The 19,859-nt window shown below is 27.8% G+C and overlaps 1 protein-coding gene across 3 annotated transcripts in view; it reads left to right on the forward strand.

Annotated features, from left to right (window-relative positions):
• Positions 1–5,604: 5,604 nt before the first annotated feature.
• LOC136092219 (uncharacterized) overlaps positions 5,605–19,859 on the forward strand; it is a 35,586-nt gene continuing 21,331 nt past the window's right edge. For 2 of the 3 annotated variants that reach the window (XM_065819980.1, XM_065819978.1), the window contains exons 1-2: positions 5,605–5,805; positions 14,625–14,921. Coding sequence is in view for 2 of the 3 variants with exons in the window: in XM_065819978.1 (XP_065676050.1) it covers positions 5,760–5,805; positions 14,625–14,921 (343 nt within the window). In the remaining variant the exon portion in view is untranslated. The remainder of the gene's footprint in view (positions 5,806–14,624; positions 14,922–19,859) is intronic. The other variant, XM_065819979.1, reaches the window with a different exon arrangement.

The raw sequence follows: 19,859 nt of genomic DNA on the forward strand, positions 1-19,859 counted from the left end.
ACATTTTAGTGAAATCACTAGCTTCCCTGTCATTTGTGCCACTTGCTCAGCTTAATGAAAGATTTGAAGAATTGGCTCCAATATTTCCAGACAATCCCCCAACAAATGACTTACTTTCTTAGTTTGAGACTACTTATGTCAGAGGTCCAAGGGTAGGTGGGGTGTTCCGGAGTTCCAGATTCCCACCTGCAATTTGGAATCATTAAAATGCATTAACCTGTGCACCAAAAACAACTAACTGCTGCGAAGGATTTCCCAATGCACTGCAGGCACTATTTATGTAATCACACCCAACCATCTGGACACTTTTCAATGGACCTATCAGGAACATGGCAAATCATCGTTTAACTGCTTAGAATGCAGAAGTGCTATATCTGGAGAACTAAAGAAACAAGTATGTGCAGTTGGCAAAGAGACTGGCAGCCAAAGTTGCTGGTTATCAAAATGAAGGTAACAAGCGTCGCTACCTGAGAGCAATCAGCAATATACAAGTCAGATAGACATGAAAGCAATCAGAAAAAATAACTAATCATGAATTTCATTACATTACGACAAATGATCTACTGAACAATATTATAAAAATTTTATTTTGAGCTATCGGATAATTTTTTTAAAATAAGTCCACAAAAAATAGATAATTTGCATATATATGTAATTTTTCTCAAAAATGTCGAATACGACACTTGTATTCTGGGCTGACGATTATTTGTTACCTTCCCGCAATTGAATAAAACTAATTATAGACATTTTTAAAGTATACACAGTTTTCATCAAGGTTTCATTATCACATTATTTGGTAGATTATCTTTAGAAAAACATTTTTAATTTGAATCATTTTTTCTCTCCTTAAGTTTTTAACTAAATTTTTTACAAATATATATATATATATATATATATATATATATATATATATATATATATATATATATATATATATATATATATATATATATATATGTATATATATATATAAACTATTTTTTTTTTTTTTTTTGTAAGTATTGTTTAGGTGCATTGCCTGTCTTATTTTTGTAATCATATGAGTACATTTTAAAATATTCTTCTAATAATCTTTATTTTTGTCCTGACAACTATTAAAGTAAACTATTTTTTAAAAAATAATTATTCTCTATTCTAATGTACTTCATTTTTCCCTCTGGCGTTCACTGCTCGTGTGTGACCATTTCGGCAAATTTATATGCCAAAGTTTTTAAGAAATATATTTAAGTATTATCTTTATTCATAATGTCTTATAAAAAAGTGTTTTCACTGCTGAAAGAAATATGAGAATCGGGATAAAGAACCTCGTGGAATCACTAACAAATAACGCAGGATACCTCTCAAAATCCAAATTGTTGGTCGCTATTTGTTTCTAGGAGAATCCATCAAAGGGAGACGAGAATATATAAAGCATATTAAGAACAAAGTAACAAGTTTATGTCAAAAAAGATTTAATTTTCCACATTCATTAATTCAAGATGTACAGGCCAAAACTGGATCAAGTGCTGAAGACGTACGATAAATGTGTAAAACAAAGAAAATACGATTCGTTGAATGAAGTTTTTGACATCACAAAAAATTATGGTAAATGGCTATGCAGTGAGGAAAAAATATTGTATTATCTTCAGATTAAAAACAAAGAACAGGTGGGATATACAACTGGGAAGGTTGCTAGTTTAAAAGCTATTCATCCAAAAAAAGAAAATTGTTCTTGAAGCATGCTTCAACAACAGTAAAGGGAACAGCAACAGCGTGAACTTCCGAGTCCAAGTCTGAGGCAGAATATCAAGAGTCTGAAGATTCAGGAGAACAGTCCACATGTATCAACCAGAACTACAGTAAAGCCAAAAATGAACTCAAACTAGTAATATATATATATGTATAGTAATATATATATATAAATGTCAATTGTGTCTTGCCATTATGTTGATAAAACTACCCTAAAGAACTTGTGTTTTGTAATTTTTCAGTCTCATCTCAATTACTGTTGTCAGGTTTGGGGACAAATTGGCAACTGTAATATTAATAAATTATTATTAACTCAGCGTCAATCAATAACAAGCTTCAATCAATATCAAATAACAAGTTTTTAACTCCATAATACAGAAACCTCAAACTTTTTCAAAAAACTTAAAATTCCTACCTTGTCAGCACTAGTTAGATTTGCTAATCTACTTTTTGTTTTTGACCTCCTAATAAAAGTTTACCTTTCTCTATTACAACCTTTTTCACGGAAACTTGACTTATTCATTCACATTAAACTAGAAACATCAATAATAGAAAACTAAATCTACCTCTAAAACTTTGAGGTATGGTAAGTATTCAATTACACATCAGCGCATCAGTGAATGAAATCTTTAAAATATTTTATCTTCGTTTCTTTATTTAAAACAAAATAAATTTAAACAAATTTTAAAAAAATTTTCATTATAATTTTTTATCATTATATCTTCTTACTATTTTTATAGAAACTTTTCTGCTTTTGTCATTATTATTAATTATCTTTATTACTGCTATTTTTATTATTACTATTATTATTATAGTAATTATAAATAATTTTATTTTTGCAGTTACTTTTGCTCTATTAATGATTAAAGTTATTATTAGTATTATTTTAAATTATTATTATTCATATATTTATTTGCTAGCACTCCTTTGATGAGGTTTCTGCATGAGTGGCTCTTTTCTTGTCAATCAGTTATTTATATTTATTCTTAATAATGAATTATGATTTTATTATTTATAATATTATAAATATTCTTATTCTTATTTTTATTATTGTTATTATATTGTTGTAATTATGTGATTGTAAATTTTGAGGAAAATGAATATCTTGTTTTTGTTATTTTTTGTTGTTGCTTGTTAGATTAACTTGAATATCTTGCAAAGAATCTATAATGCTTTTGCAAATGATAAATTTAAGAATTTTACAAATTGAGCTTATTTGGATAAAAGCCCAGCAAAAAAAATACAAAACAGTGTTTTATCAATTGTATTAGTAATGCTGTCATTCTCTCTGTTAGATTTGGTGTTTCATCGAATGCTACAGCTGCCATCATTAATGGTCACTGAAAGATATTATGATGATAGGGAAACTTGTTGAAAATAAAAAAAATGTGTTAGCGGGAAAGTTTTTTGTGCCAAAGAGCGTATTGTGAAGTATTTCAGAGTAAAGGATAATTTAGACTGCGAAAGAAATATAATCACTAAAACTTTTGTTGAAAGTAGAAAAAGTAAAACTTTAGTTCTTACGCTTGATAAGACCACAAGCGTCTTTCGAAAAAAAGTTATAAAAGAAAACCATATAAATGTGACAGAAAAACCTAGTTGTTGCTACCTTACTTATTATAAACAAGAGCCTGAATTGTAAATATCTAATCCTGTTAAGTAATATTCTGTTCAAGTAATGAAAAAGAAGGGAAAGATCTTAATCTTCAACTAATTGGTAGTGATACAATAAAAGAGATGCCTGGGTGGAAAGGTGGAACGCATCATATTGTGGAAAAACCTCTGATTCAAAACATTTTCAGATCTCTTTGCTGGCTTCACGTTAAATAGCTTTCATTCCTTCATATTGTGTAAAAGCTTGATGGACCAACCTTTTCAAATAAAGGATTGTCTAGAGCAGTCGGTAGACTTTTTTCCGAAGTTGATTATCTAATAAGAACTACTTTAATTTACGTCTGTTTCACTTCTGAAGCTTCTTGTTAATATCAGTGAGGACTTTGTTAAGCAAATAAGTACTGACAGTTTAGTTGCATGGAAGTATGTAAATGTTATATTGAAAGGGAAGCTTGATCCTAAAGTAGTAGATCTTGAACGGTAAATCATAGTCGATGGTTTAGTTGTGGCATGAGGTGCTTGCTTCTTTACATTATTAAACATGATCTTTACCATGTGAATGCAGAGATCTTAAAACTTCTTGTAACTTGGGTGACACAGGTTTATCTTCCAAAAAGATTAAAGTAAGGCATTACATACGGTTCTGGTCTGGTCTTTTAAATTTTGGCAAAAGCAAGATGACAAGATTAGAGAAACCTCAAAACCTTATCTAAAATGTGAATCTTATCAAATTCATCCTAAAAATATATATAGCGCTCCTCTCTGTGGTGATATCTCAGAACACCGCCGACATAGTACTTTCAGTCAAGCTGAAAGTGAACATGTTTTTACTAATGTAAGACCTTTTAAAATCCCACAAACAATAACCATTGATGCTTGAGATAATAGAGGACTTATTGGATTGCTGTTTTAACTTCAAACTTGAAGTTAGTTCAACTCAATGCATTAAGAGTTGCTTCTTTAGAGCTTTCTTTATATTCGTTAAATACAAATCTAATCAGTAATAGTTTTAATAAAATAACAGTAGAAAGAATTAAACTCTTAAATTAACTTAATTAAACTCTTCTACGGCTTATTGTTCAGAAAAAAATCCTGTCACAGTCTTACAAAAGTGTTTTCCGGAACTTTCTTCAATTCTCTATAAATTATTTAATAAATGCTTGACTGAATCATGTTTTCTTGCCTGCTGTAATATAGTATCTTCGGTTCCAATTTTTAAAAATTTTTGGAGATCATTTTGACCTTTCCTCCAGCTATCGTTCAACCAGCCATATATCTATGATTGGCGAGGTTTTTGAGTCTTTGATTAACAAATTTCTAACATCCCATCTTGAGTCGAATAACTTACTGTCAGGCAATCAATACGGTTTTCAATTTTTTCGTTTTACGGCTAACTAACTAACTGCTGTGACTGAAAGATTCTATCATGCATTAGATGAAGGCAGCGACGCCAGGGTTGTTGCTTTTGACATATATAGCGCTTTCGATAAAGTTTTGCATGCGGGTCTTTTCCATAAGATTGCTTTATACGGTGTATCTGAAAAAGTTTTTGATATCATCAAATCATTTATTTCTAACCACTTTACTAAAGCATAGTCATAAGAATAATTTACACTTTACTAAAACACTTTACTAAAGCGTAGTCATAAGAATCTACTTTTATTTAAACTTGTTTATATACTTATTTATTTCTTGCTATGATTAAAGTCATTCTAGAAGGCCAACACTTTTCTTCCTTTCCAGTAAATTCTGGGGTACCTCAAGGTTTCTTACCTAAACTATTGATCTTCCTGACAACCTTTGACAACCTGCCTTAACTTTTTCTCCTGTTTCGACAAAAAGTCTTCTCTTGTTGATTGTTCAGTAAAGGAAGCCGATGTTGATTCTAATCTCTTTTTTGTAACAGCTTGGGGCTTGCAAAAGCTTGTAAATTTTTTACTCCATTAAAACTCAATTATTTACTGCAAACAACTATCGCGACGCTGTCAACAAATCTATATTAATGAAATGCAACTTTGATCTCAATAAAATCCAGTCTCTTCTACAATAGTTTTAGCTTTAGCTATTAGCATTAGCTCTCATACGTTAGTATTAGCTACGTACAGCTTAACGACATTACTTAAAGTTGTTCCAACGTTTGTGTACCCACTGGGTAGTTGTTATAAAATGCTAAAGTATTCTTTAGTCTTAATAAATTATCAAAACTTTTTATTTAATTATTAAAACTCATTTTTATATTATTCGGTGACGTCATCGAATAATATGAAAATGAGTTGTAATAATTTCAAATTTCATCATGACTCTCGCGCTGCAAAAAAATAAAAATATTTTTATTTTATTAGGAAATTTATTAGCAAGTCTATTAGCAAAAATAGAAATCCATTTTATTATTATTAAGTAAAAATTGGGTTGGTGTTATGCTCATATTTCTTGGTTTATTGATCATAGGAGTTTTAAATGCAGGTATATGTTTTATTTTGTAATTTCAAAAATATTTATTTTCTATCATGTAATGGACAAACGACATACACTGGTAAAACTAATAACCTAAGATTAAGAACTAATTTACACATCTACACATGCAGAACAGGTATTGATTCAGATAAATTTGATTAACATGTTTTCAATTGCCATAAAAATGAACCTTTTTTCAAATTATTTCCTATGTTAAAACTTTCAAATGAGAATTTACCTTTTATTTATGGAGCTCACCTATATAAACAGGGACATGACAAAATGAACGTATAAACTGAAAGAAATTATTTTTTACACATTATTTTAATTATTTACACATTACTTTTAAAGTTTCCTTACTAATAAAAATCAATCTATACTGTATTAGTGTTAATTATAGTTTTTTTAAATATATAAACCTTAATTTATTTCCTTTTTACACTTTTTAAAGGAAGTTCAATATAAAAAGTTATTTTATAGTTTTGTAAATCTCATACACTGCTGAAGATTTTATATGAAAGGCCTTCTGTGTTAGAGAAAAAATTAAAATATTCATTAAAATTTACTTATAAATATATTTTACTCATCAGTTTGAATAGATTTTTGTTACCTGGAATATATAAATGGAATATATGTATATATATATATATATATATATATATATATATATATATATATATATATATATATATATATATATATATATATATATATATATATATATATATATATATATATATATATATAAAAATATATATATATATATATATATATATATATATATATATATATATATATATATATATATATATAACATAAATATATATATACATACATAAATATATATGGGTCAAATCATTATATTTCAACCAATTGCTTGTGGGTCACCATCTCTGAGCTTTCTGATTTTTACATATTGTTATGTGCATTATGTAGATAAGTTAAATTTGAAATTTCAGACTTCCAAGTACAATGGAAGTTATAGCCTTAGAAACATAACATATTAGCCCCCCTCAATTTTCAAATAGTCAAAACAGACTACTTTAGAGCTGTATAACTTTTTTCTCACTTTCAACAAGTGTCTCATTTTTTCTAGAACTATTTTCTTGATAGTTCTCTCTTTAAAAAAGTGGTTTTTATTAACTTGTGTTAAATTAAAAAAAAATTATGACCTTCTCAACTTTGGAAAAAATCCTAAAATAGCTAAAATATGCCAAAATAAAACTGACTGTAGCATTATTCTATTCATCTGCAAGTCTTTACAGATATGTTTTCTGATTAGCTACTACTGTCTGCAATAAATGGGCAAAATATAGGCAGCTTGTTGCAGTTTAGAACTTAAATATATCTAAAAGCAAAATATCCACTTGCCTAAAAAGTCCAAATTTTCAGCCGCTTTGAGATGCTTGTAAATTTTTCTAACACTTTGTTTTGATCTAAGATTAACAGCATATAAGACGATTAGACCCAACTATCTGAAAATCCAAACATTATAAACTTGTCGAATCCACACCAAAAAGACCTTCATTATAGTTCAAATAAAGGTCTCTAAATTAATTTAGATATTTACATACTTAATATCTAAATATCTAAATTAATTTCAAAATGAAACCATTATTTCTTTAAATTCTATTTTATTATAGGTAATCAGTGGTCTATATGTGGTCTGGACCCCCTCCCTCCCACTCACTAAGGGGAGGGGGAGGGGTTTGGGGTGGCACTAATCAAAGGGGAAGAGGCATCCAACTTTTAGTAATATAATTAACTTTTGTTAATTCATTTTTAAACCCATTACATTGTATATTTGCTAGAAAATCTGGCACACATTTTTTAAGTAACTAACAAAATTTGAATCTTATGGTAAAAGCAAGAAAAAATGCAATAAAGATCTAATGGCCTTAACTGTATATTGATTAGAAAAATGAATCATGTATGTTTCATGCTAGAAAATGAATACTTGTATCTTTGTAAGTTGGTTGCCCCGTTCCCCTTTTAATTGGTGCCACCCCAAACCCCTCCCTCCCCCTAACCTTAGTGAGAAAAAATGAGACACTTGTTGAAAGTGAAAAAAAAGTTATACAGCTCTAAAGTAGTCTGTTTTGACCATTTGTAAATTTAGGGGGGCCACTGTGTTATGTTTCTAAGGCTATAACTTCCGTTGTACTTGGAAGTCTGAAACTTCAAATTTAACTTATCTACATAATGCACATAACAATATGTAAAAATCAGAAAAATCAGAGATGGTGCAGCACAAAGTTTTCTTTAAATTAGTTGAAATATAATGATTTGACATATATCTATATATTAATGCATATATTCATATATATATATATATATATATATATATATATATATATATATATATATATATATATATATATATATATATATATATATATACGTATATATATATATATATATATATATATATATATATATATATATATATATATCTTATAATATATATATTAATATTAATTATTGCTCTGTTCTTTAAGAACATTGAGCACTCTATTTGTAAAATACACTAACATAATTTACATATATATATATATATATATATATATATATATATATATATATATATATATATATATATATATATATATATATATATATATATATATATATATATATATATATATATATATATATATATATATATATATTAGGGTGGCTCTTAAAACAACATTTTTGAAAAAAACCTGTTCTGACCCCTTTACTTTGTTCTATATAATACTAAAACACTGGGTTTAAAATTTTTTTGAACAAAAAATTATTTTAGGGGTAGCTCAAGACCCTTAAAAATTTGACTGGTCCCTAAAATTTTGAAAATAAAAGTTCTTCTAAAGTATGTCAACCTGGTACTCAAAAGAAGCGAAATTATATAAAAACTTCAAAAACAGTAATCACTTTACAAAAAAAGCATGTTTAAAAAAACTATTTTTTTAAAACTTGAAAATAATGACTTTTTTTATTTTCAGCTTAAAAACAATAGTTTTTATGAATTTATTTAAGAAAAAAGTACAAGTTTTGAGTACCAGGTTGACATACTTTAGAAGAACTTTTATTTTCAAAATTTTAGGGACCAGTCAAATTTTTAAGGGTCTTGAGCTACCCCTAAAATAATTTTTTGTTCAAAAAAATTTTAAACCTAGTGTTTTAGTATTATATAGAACAAAGTAAAGGGGTCAGAACAGGTTTTTTTCAAAAATGTTGTTTTAAGAGCCACCCTAATATATATATATATAAAAATATAAACAATTTAAAATGTATTCTACAAAATAGATTGCTTAATTTTCTTTAAAGAACAGAGCAATTATTAATTTTATATATATATATTATATTTTTTTTATAAATAAAACTATATATTTTTTTTATTTTTTTTAAAAAAATGTAGTTTTATTTATAAAAAATATAATAATACAGCTCTGTTTTAAGTTAATTTATTTTAATTAACTTCAATTCATCAAGCACTCTCCTGAAGATATATACAAACCACAATATACACACAAACTATACACACACACACACACACACACACACACACACACACACACACACACACACACACACACACACACACACACACACACACACACACACACACACACACACACACACACAGATTAAAGATTAAAATGCCATCATTTACAACAATCGCAATAGTGATGAAGTAATTCAGAAACACTGAGAAAGTTTTCTATATGTTCTTGAAAGTGTCTACAAAAAGTTCGAATTTTAGTCTTTTTTTGAATGATTATAGAGTGATAGTGTATTCAGCAATTTTATTCACTTTATTTCAGGTTGAGAATTATTTTTTCATTTTCATTCAATTATCTATTCTCAATTTTGTTTTTCTAATGAAGTTTTAAAAGCCCAAGCTATTATGTTCATATTACTGACATCCTTTGGAATATCACTTTTTTGTCCTAGTAAACATGATTCATTTTTTCCCATGAAACAAATATCATGAGTTGTAGATATTGATACTACATCAAGAACCACTATTCTATTCATACCCATCAAAAAACAATAAAAAAATCGTTTTTTGGACACATTTCATTTTTAAGACATCAGTTTACTTTTGTCATGTCTTCCTCTTGATTTGCTTCCTTTATTGTTCCTTTTTAGATAGCAATCTTTTGCAAAATGATTGGGGAGTTTGTACTCATAAGATACTGATTTAATTTGATCTTTTTGCAACCTGGAGTCAGTGTTTTTTTTAGTTTTTATAGTCAACTGCAGTAGCAGAAAATTTTGTTTGTTCTTTCGTTACATTCCTCGATCATGAATGCTTGTGCCTTTTTTAAGAATTTGTATAGTTGTAAAATTGTTGATTTTAGAACCTGATCTCTGTATCCATTAAACTCCTTCAAGAAGTCTAGAAACGAAGGCACATGCAATAGCTTTTTCTGGTCGCCCACCAATTATGGTAGATAGCCTGCACAGTTCTGCCAAATAGTCATCCACTGCCTCTCCATGTCCTAGCTTTCTTGTGATTAACTGCTTATAGGCAGTAAATGCGTTAACGGTAAATACCTTTAGAAAACTCTCTCAAAATCTTCTTTGTCAGTTTCCACTAACTGTTGGTAGACTGCAAACGCATCATCAGTAAGATCACCAACCAGCTTATAAACCAGCCTAATTTTTTGCAGTTACTCTGTAACTGGTTGATTTTCGTTCCTGCTAAACTCTGGAATTAACTTTAAATTGATTTTTGTTGACATTTTGCCAAAATAGCTTGTAGTTTTACATAAAAAACAACTGTTGTCAATTATACATAAAATGCCTTTATTGTTCTTTAAATTTTCAACATGATGTATGTACAAGTAAATTCCCAACATATTTACAGTTATGTCTTTTATATATATAAAATTATTTGCAAGCAATCGTATCATTATGCCAATTAGTCATTTGCTATTCACAACTTCAATTGTAATTTTCTATTGCAAATGACTTCCTATACAAACTTTAACTTTGTTTATTACATTGGTTATCTTTAGAGGCCAAATGAATACTGTTAATAAGAGCACCTTCTTGTGTTATAGCATTAAACCCAAGAATAAATTGCTAAGTTGTTAAGTAGCTTAAACAGTATAATAAATGTTTTTCATTATTTAAGGTAAATGTGGTACACATAAAGGCTTAGATGATGGCCAAACTTTGTCTAGCACTTCACAAATTTGTGAAGTTTCTTCACAAATATTATTTGTGAAGTTTCTTCACAAATATTATTTGTGAAAGTTGATACATTTAATCATTAAACATATTAAATTTAAATTAATGTACTTAATATTAAATTGAAGTATTTAAAAAAGTCTGGTTATCAAACAGTCTTTTTTAGGACCCAAAAAAAAAGAATGCATTTATTTTTTATTAATAGTTTTATACTTAAAAAGTGGTTTTTATTTACCCAATGGTTGAAAGACGTGTTTTAAACATCTAAAATACATATTTTTGACATCTTAAACACTTCCATTTTACAAACAAAGTGGCAATTTCACCTAGATGTTAAGCAATTTATGTTAGGAAAAATTCTTTATCAATTTTGAATATTTAAATTGTTTTTTTATTTGTATAGAGTAAAACTAGGTCAAATCAATAAAAGATATCACACTTATCAATAAAAGTTAAATAACTTATAATATTACACTCTTACCAATTAAAGTTAAATAACTTTTTGATTTTTCATTTTTTTCATTTTTTTTTATTTTGTTATATTAGATAGGTAATAAAAAACTACATAAGATAATATAAATATATGTTAAAAAAATAATAATAAAATTATCAAAAATATTAAAAGTAAAGAGAAAAAAGTTGTGCGACTTTAAGTAACATACTGATAAAACCGCACACGTGAGAAAACATTGTATTTTTTAAATTTTACCATTTTTTTTTGATATTTTTTTTAACACTACTTCTATTTAAGAAACTATATTTAAGTTTTAACATTTTTTGCAACAAAAAAATTTAGTTCCAACTACACATTTCTTGGTAAACATGTTTCTTTGTACAAATATTCCTGACACATCGAATTCTCGCATCGCAACATTTCTGTGTGTAACTGTACTCTACACTTTTTACATTTTGCAATTTTTAATCATTTGGCTGCTGGTACTTGTTCTTCATTATTGTTTTGCTGAGGTTGCTCAGGCATTTGAGTACTTGGTATAGTGAGTCTATGCTTTGCGTTAAATTCAGCAACTTTCATTGTTGCTTTCTCTTCATCTTTTTGTTTGAGGAACTCTATCACGTTTTCTTCGGCAATACATTTTCTGCCAAGTTTTGACATGTTGCGCTGCTTCAATTTCTTAACTTGCGATTGATTTCTGGCTTGAAAAATCTTCTTCAACTCTATCTCGATAGTGTTTTTGCAATTCTCGACACATGCTTGATACCTATGAAAACTTGAAGCTGGTGTAGTTGAGAAAAATATGTTAATTGGTGTGTAGTTAGAGTAGGTGCTGCGCCACTGTTGATGATAATGAAGCTGTGTCTGAGCAAGATGGTGTAGGTGCTGCGGAGACTGCTAAAGTTGATGAAGGTGGATTAAACGTTTGTGTTATTGCTAATGCCTCATGATTTATTTATTTTTTTTTAAGTGGAAATAAGCCAGTATACTGGAAACCACTGATTGCATGCAAGCTTGTAAAACATTTACCACTCTCGTACAGCAGTAAGAGCAACAGTGGAAAATTTTGTTTATCTAAATTCTTACATTTTGAGTCTTTGCATTACTTTGTAAGAATTTCTTTCTATGCTTGTTTGACATGAAAATAGACACCTTTATTCAATGGTTGTAGAATATGTGAAGAATGCTCTGGTAGACAAATCAAGATCATATTGTGTTTTGCTCAGCAATATCGCTTCCAAAGTTATGTGAATTGTATGCCCATCTAATACTAAAATATGAATACCACCAATTTGTTCAGTTTTGGCTATAAATACTTCTTTCAGCCATTTAATAAATGCATCGTGTTTTATCCAACCTGATTTTGAAATTGCATATTTGGTGCCAACAGGACCACCTCTTGCCCAGTCAGGAATAAATTTTCTTTTGGCTCTGTATATCACAAATGATGGTGCAAAATGGCCATCAGTGTTGCAGCAATTGTTTACAGTATAATGAGTTTTTTCATTGTTGCCAGTAAGTTAAATGCATGTCTTGTCCCTTTTCGACACACTACAGTTGCTTAGCCTTGATCACCCGAAAAATCTGTTTCATCAGGATTCTAAATATGCGACCCAGCAGTTATACCAGTCTGTTGATATTGCTTGGCAACACATTCAAAATACCAATCAATTATTCCTGGTGTACAAAAAGTGGCTCTTTTAAATGCCAAACTATCCGCTTTTCTTGTTAAAATTTCTTATGACCATTTCTTCATAAAGACATAAAACCAGTCTTTACCAGGCTTGTCGTTTTTGAATAAATGCAATTGATCTTCCCATTTAAGGTAGCCTCATACAGATTCAAGAATTTCATTTGGGGTAAAGTCGCCAAGTAGTTGGAATGCATGCATCATCAATCTTTCTGTTTCATTTGAGAGTACCTTTGTTGTACCTGAGCAATGGAAGCCTTTGTTGTTGTTACCTTTGTGATCTTTGAGCGTTGACATTAGAACGCCATTTTTGAATGCAGCTTTTCTAAGTTTTATTTTCTTTCAGTTAATGCGGTTAGTATATTGTCTTCCTTTTATGCTTTTTTATGTATTTTTTTCTAGTTGACATGTTAAAGTGAGTGAGTTAATTTGAATTGAGTGAGTGATGATTATATTGAGAAATAATATAATAATTGGTTTTTAATGAGTAAGAGATGATTATATTAACAAATAACATAATAGTTCATTTTTAATTAAACCGGAATCAACACTAAGTTAATTAAATAAAGATACGCACTTAGTCACCCGCCAAAAACTAAACTAAGTAATTAATTGAGTGTGCAGTTTTATCAGGAAAAAGAGTTTTTTTTACATTTTTGATTTTTGATTTAACTTTTTGTTCTAGCTGCATAAAAATTATACTATCAGAATAAAAATTAAATTTCCAACAAGATAGTGCTAAAATTATTTTTATATCAGTTTTGGTTCAAGCACTATCTTGTTCGCAATGAAACAAAACATATAAAAGATGTTTATTCCCCATTAAAGTTGTATAAAAAAAGAAGAAAATGGAGTTGAATAATTTGATCAATTTGAATAGAGGAGATGGTTCTGTATTTGAATATATTTTTATTTTTTTCAAACCCATATCCGTTTAGTTTTTATTTGATAATTTCAATCAGTGTGCAGAATGATATGGCTTGCGGTTTGACCTGGTTTTACTCTATAGAGTCCTTATTTAGATTAAATTAATTATTGTAAAGTTGTTAACCGCATTGAAAGTGAAATTAAAAAATAAAATTTTGAAAATTTGAAAAAGTTTAATTTTCTGACCAAAAAAAAACAGTTAATTAATTGTTTTTTAAAAAACTTAAAATAAATATAATTTTGAAAATTAAAAAATTATAATTTATCTTTGAAGGAATGAAAAAATGGTTTTGCAATACTTTTTAAAGATAAATATTTTAAAGATTTTAATTCCTTTTATTTGCAAACTAATTCATTAGGTAAAAACATTAAAATTTTACAAAAGTCACCATCATAGATTCAAATGTGTGCAACCATATGTGCAACCATAAAACTTTATTGTTTTATGAGAGGAAAAATGTTTTTGTTTAAGAGAATTTTTTTTAAATTAAACTATAAATTATTTAAATTTAAAAAGTTTAAATAATTTATTCTGAAATTTTAAATAATCTATTTTAATATTTATTGTTATTTTAGTAAAGATAACATCTTTGAATGGAGGAGATAAAAGTAAATTTATTTGCCCAAAGTTATATGTACATTATAACTCTACTCAACAAAATAATTCAAGTGTAATTATCCTTATAACAAATTCATACAATCATACTTTCCCAAAAATAAACTGTTTAATGATCACAAAATTTAATGGAGTATGTAATGTTAGTAATCTATATTTTAACAATGGCGAATCGGTTCATTTATCTGTCCTTGAACTCTCTGGAAATGGTACAGTTTTGAAAACAGACAGCATTTTTTGGCAGGTTGATTTCACAAGTATGTATTTTATTATTAAAGAAAATAACAATGGTAATTTTGCTTTTCTTATAATTACATATTATGTTTATTGATACAAAGTAAAGAAGCTGAATATTAGGTTTAAAATTAATCTTTTATTATAATTAAGTTTTTATTAAGTTTTATTATTTTAATCCCCAATAACATTTTAAAGTTATGTTACGTATTGTGATGTAAACAAGATTTGTTACATTATGTGCAAAATGTCCATTTTTTTTACGTAACCAAGACGTAAGATTTTTTGTAACAATACGTAACATTGTAATGGAATGTTATTGCAAAATATCCCTTATTTTTTAGTAACCGAGACGTAATATATTACATAATAATGTGTAACATTTTGACCGAATGAGACAATATTTTAACCTGTGGTATCTTTACAATTTAATGTTTTCTTTAATTTATATATATATATATATATATATATATATATATATATATATATATATATATATATATATATATATATATATATATATATATTATAATGCTAATTTAGGTGAGCAGTGTGACATCACACTGAAATAGCCTGCTACCAGGGGCTTTAGTACATAACTGATAAATAGCCTGACTTGCAGTGGAGTGCTGTAACATCGACTGAGGGTTTGGCATGAGGCAGCAATTTTTTCATTCATTACTCTTTGTTTTTTTCTTCTTTTTCTAAAAAAGCCTTTTCGATTAAGATAAACAAAAAAAGTGAGCAAATGCTTATATAAATATAGTAGATAAAGAATACGTATCTTGTCAAAATGAGATTTGTGAGTGTTGGAGCTTACAGTACGAAGATCTCCCACAAAGTCAAGCAAATGCTTACAACAGGAACTTCGGAGCAGGGGAATCAATGCAGCCACCTCAACTATCCATGAAAATTTGATCAGCATAGAATTGGTGTCACATATAGCCCCCAGAAAGCCCCTGCTGACTGACAGATACCGGAAGCTACAACTGGCTTTTACAAAGAAGTTCATGGGGTAGAATGCAGACTTTTGGAGAAACCTGTTATTCACAGGCAAGACCAGAATCTGCATTAGGAATGACAGTGGGAAAATTAGGTTGAGGAGAAAAACTGGGGAAAGGTTTAAATTTGTGATGCCCACTGTAAAGCATCCTGCTGCTGTAATGATGTGGGGAGCATTTTCAGCTGGAGGAGCTGGATGTATTCGTTTTCTGGAGCCTGATGAGAATTGCAATGCAAGGTAGTACTTGAAAGTGTTAGAGGGTCAGGTCAGTAGGTCAGCCAGACTTCTTTTTGGGGCTTATCAGGAGTTTTGGCTTCAAGATGATGGTGCACCCTGCCATAGGGCTAGGGTGGTTCTAGACTTAATTAAGGGTAGAGGTTGGCAGACTTTGGATTGGCTCCCTCAGTCTGCTGACTTGAACCCAATTGAAAATATCTGGTCAGTATTAAAAAGGAAGGTTTGGACACACACTTTTAGGAATACCACTGAACTCAAGGCCAGAATTATTAGAGTTTGGAATCATGAACTATCACTTAATTTTTTTGAAAAATTAGCATTGTCAATGACCGATAGGCTTAAAGCTGTTATCAGGGCCAAAGGCTATTCAATAGACTACTAATTGATTTTTTTATATATATAGACTTTACTTAACTGTATTATTACTGTGTTTTGTGTTCAATATTGTGTGCATTGATTAATGAAATCCTTAGATCAGTTACCATTTTACAAAATTCAAGGGTGTCCACAATTTTTCTGACAGTAGTGTATATATATATATGTATATATATATATGTATATATATATATATATATATATATATATATATATATATATATATATGTATATATATATATATATATATATATATATATATATATATATATATGTATATATATATATATGTGTTGTATATATATATATATGTATATATACACATACATGCTAGGAGTGTTTTTTATATATATATATAATATGTATATATATATATACATATATATGTATATATATATATATATACATATATATAAATTTATTTTTATATATATATATATATATATATATATATATATATATATATATATACACACACCTGTTATCGCATTTAAAAACAAATACCAAATAAATAACATACTGTAAATTTAATATATTTAAGAAATTAATTATCAGAAGCATCTTTATGATTTTAAATAAGTGCATTCACATTTACATGAAAGATATAATTCTATTCGTAAACTCAACCCTGGTTTACTTTCCTGCTGAAAATAAAAAGTTTAAAAAAAAAATTAGTTTGGTTTAAATTAATATTTTTTTGATTGGTTCAAACCTATCAACCCTGATTAAAACATTATTATTTCATGACAAAGTAACCAATTGAGACAGCTATTTTACAATAAAAATAAAGTAAAAGGTGATATATAGAATGCGGTAATGATAAACAAACATTTACTGCATTATCAAGTTTATTTACTTAATATTTAATTGAAAATTAGTGAATGTGACTTTGTTACCAATTGTAACCGATTGAGCTGTAACGTAACTTTAAAATGTTATAAGGGAATGTTTATTAGTTTGAATTATGCTGTTTTAATATATATTAATATTCATCTAAAATTTAAAATAGTTAATTAAAATAAAGTTAAGTAAAATAACTGAACTCTTTAGGTAGTTATGAGTTAAAAATGAGATTTTTGGGCTCTGTTTGTGCGGACAGTACCACATGTCTGTAATCTATGTTATAAAAGTATTTTAAAAGTGTCAACACTATTATAATAGTTATCCATATATATATATATATATATATATATATATATATATATATATATATATATATATATATATATATATATATATATATATATATATATGGTGCCATAGGTTCAAATATGGCTGCAGAAGATTTAAAATTGTTTGTTGTAATCGACATCCTTCTCCACAGTATATATGAAAGTTACAAATATAGCCGGTTTTAGCTTCACAAACTATTCTTATATGAATTCCGTATTTTGTCTTTTTTGAAACATTATAAACTTTGAAGGATAGGCGACCTCTCCATAGCATGATGCTTTCATCTACAGATAATTCTTGCTGTGGTTTGTAAACTTTTTATAGTAAACATTACAGAAACCCTTCTTTTTCCTATGAATTGGTTGATTATAGGCACGTTATCATTTTCTGACCAGTGCAGTACTTCATCTTTATTCAGAGTTGTTAGTTGTTATTGACAAGATTCTGCTCCTTTCTACTTGAAATAATAATTTGTCATTTTCCCTACCTAAGTCAGGAAACACCGCATCACTTGATATTTACAATAAATTATTTGCAAAGATATCACTCTCTATCCAAATCTATTGTAAAAAATTTTTTTAACGAAATCAACAAAGATTACCATTTGTTCAGATCAATTCACCAAATTAATCGGCCAATATAACAATTAAATATATTTACAAAAAATATCTGAATATTTATATAATTAAACAAAATAACAATCACAATAAAAATTATAAATATAACAGTAATTATTATAAGAATAATTACAACATGGATGTCTTGTAATATATAATGTGGTGTCTGCTATTTTCAGATGAGTTATATAAGTCAGACAATAAATGAGATGAAAACAAACGAAAAACCTTGTAACCTTTGTTGAATTGAAAAAAAAAAAGGCTTATTGAAAGGAATAAAATGAATGGTAAAGTACAATTACATTTTATTGCAGAGCAATGTGTAAATGAATATACTGTATAGGCCATAAGGTGACACCAAACTGTCGAGAAGACTCGATCGATAAAAATGAGAAACATAAAAGTTGCTGAACAATCTATATAAACTCATCTTACTTCATAATGAATTTCTTAACTTATTTCTCTTTAACGCTAATATGTGCATACAACAGACACTTATTAAAAATTAAATACAAAAAAAACATGTTGCAGTTTTGTTTCTCTGATACGTGTGTCTTTTTATTATTTATTTTTTAGATATAAAAAAAAAAAAAAAAAGAACTCAAGGTTATTTTTAGTTAATGTTGGACAACAATACAAATACAGGGTGGCCAGCGGTCCTTGAAAACCTGGAAATGTCCTGGAATTTGGTAGGTCCTGGAAAAATCCTGAAAAAACACCCCTTTTAGCAATAAATCCTGGAAATTCTTGAACTTTTTTTGAAATACTTCAATATTTCATTATCATGTTTTTACCTTTACAGAAATATTATTAATATTGCGTAGATTTCTACTGAATTTATTAATTATGTATTTTCTGACTTGCAAAAAGATTTTTGTTAACTGTTACTGTCAGTATTATTAACATCTAGTAATTATTAAAAATATATATATAACTAATATAATGCCTAATACAAAGAGCTGTCATTTTCAAACAGAATGACTATACAACAAAAAGTGTTCTTTTTGAGTAAAATTTTGTATTTCAAATTCGAAAAAAGCAAGTTATAGTTGGTGCAGTTGGGATATTAATATTTCTAACATGGAAGTATGGGAGTATCTGCCTCAGATTCTCATCCAACTTGTAAAAAGAATAAATTTAATGCAAAGACACATAATGCAACAGATATATTCTGGTAGTTTACTAGTTTTTTATTTTAAGTTTTTTTTACTTTTATTTAAGTATGTTTTCCTGAATTTCAGAATGCTTGTAGCAGATTAATTGACTGTGTTCTATCAGTAACTTAAATAAAAGTTCTCCTAATTTAAAAAAAACAAAAAACTATAAATCTGGTTACCAAGGCAGAAATAATATGGAGCTTGAATGTAGTAATGTCACATTTTTCTTTAAAATCGTGCTTAAATTTAAATGAAATATTCTAATTCTCTGATTATTCTCTGACAGCACAATAGCATCAAAGTTTGCATTTAGTTTACCAAAAATTGAAGTAGAGAAATTAATTAACCAACTAGAAGTAGACCATATTGACATAGGAGCAGCACTGAAATGCTAAGTTC

The sequence above is a fragment of the Hydra vulgaris genome, chromosome 15 (genome assembly GCF_038396675.1).
Source record: "Hydra vulgaris chromosome 15, alternate assembly HydraT2T_AEP".
Taxonomy (NCBI): domain Eukaryota; kingdom Metazoa; phylum Cnidaria; class Hydrozoa; order Anthoathecata; family Hydridae; genus Hydra; species Hydra vulgaris.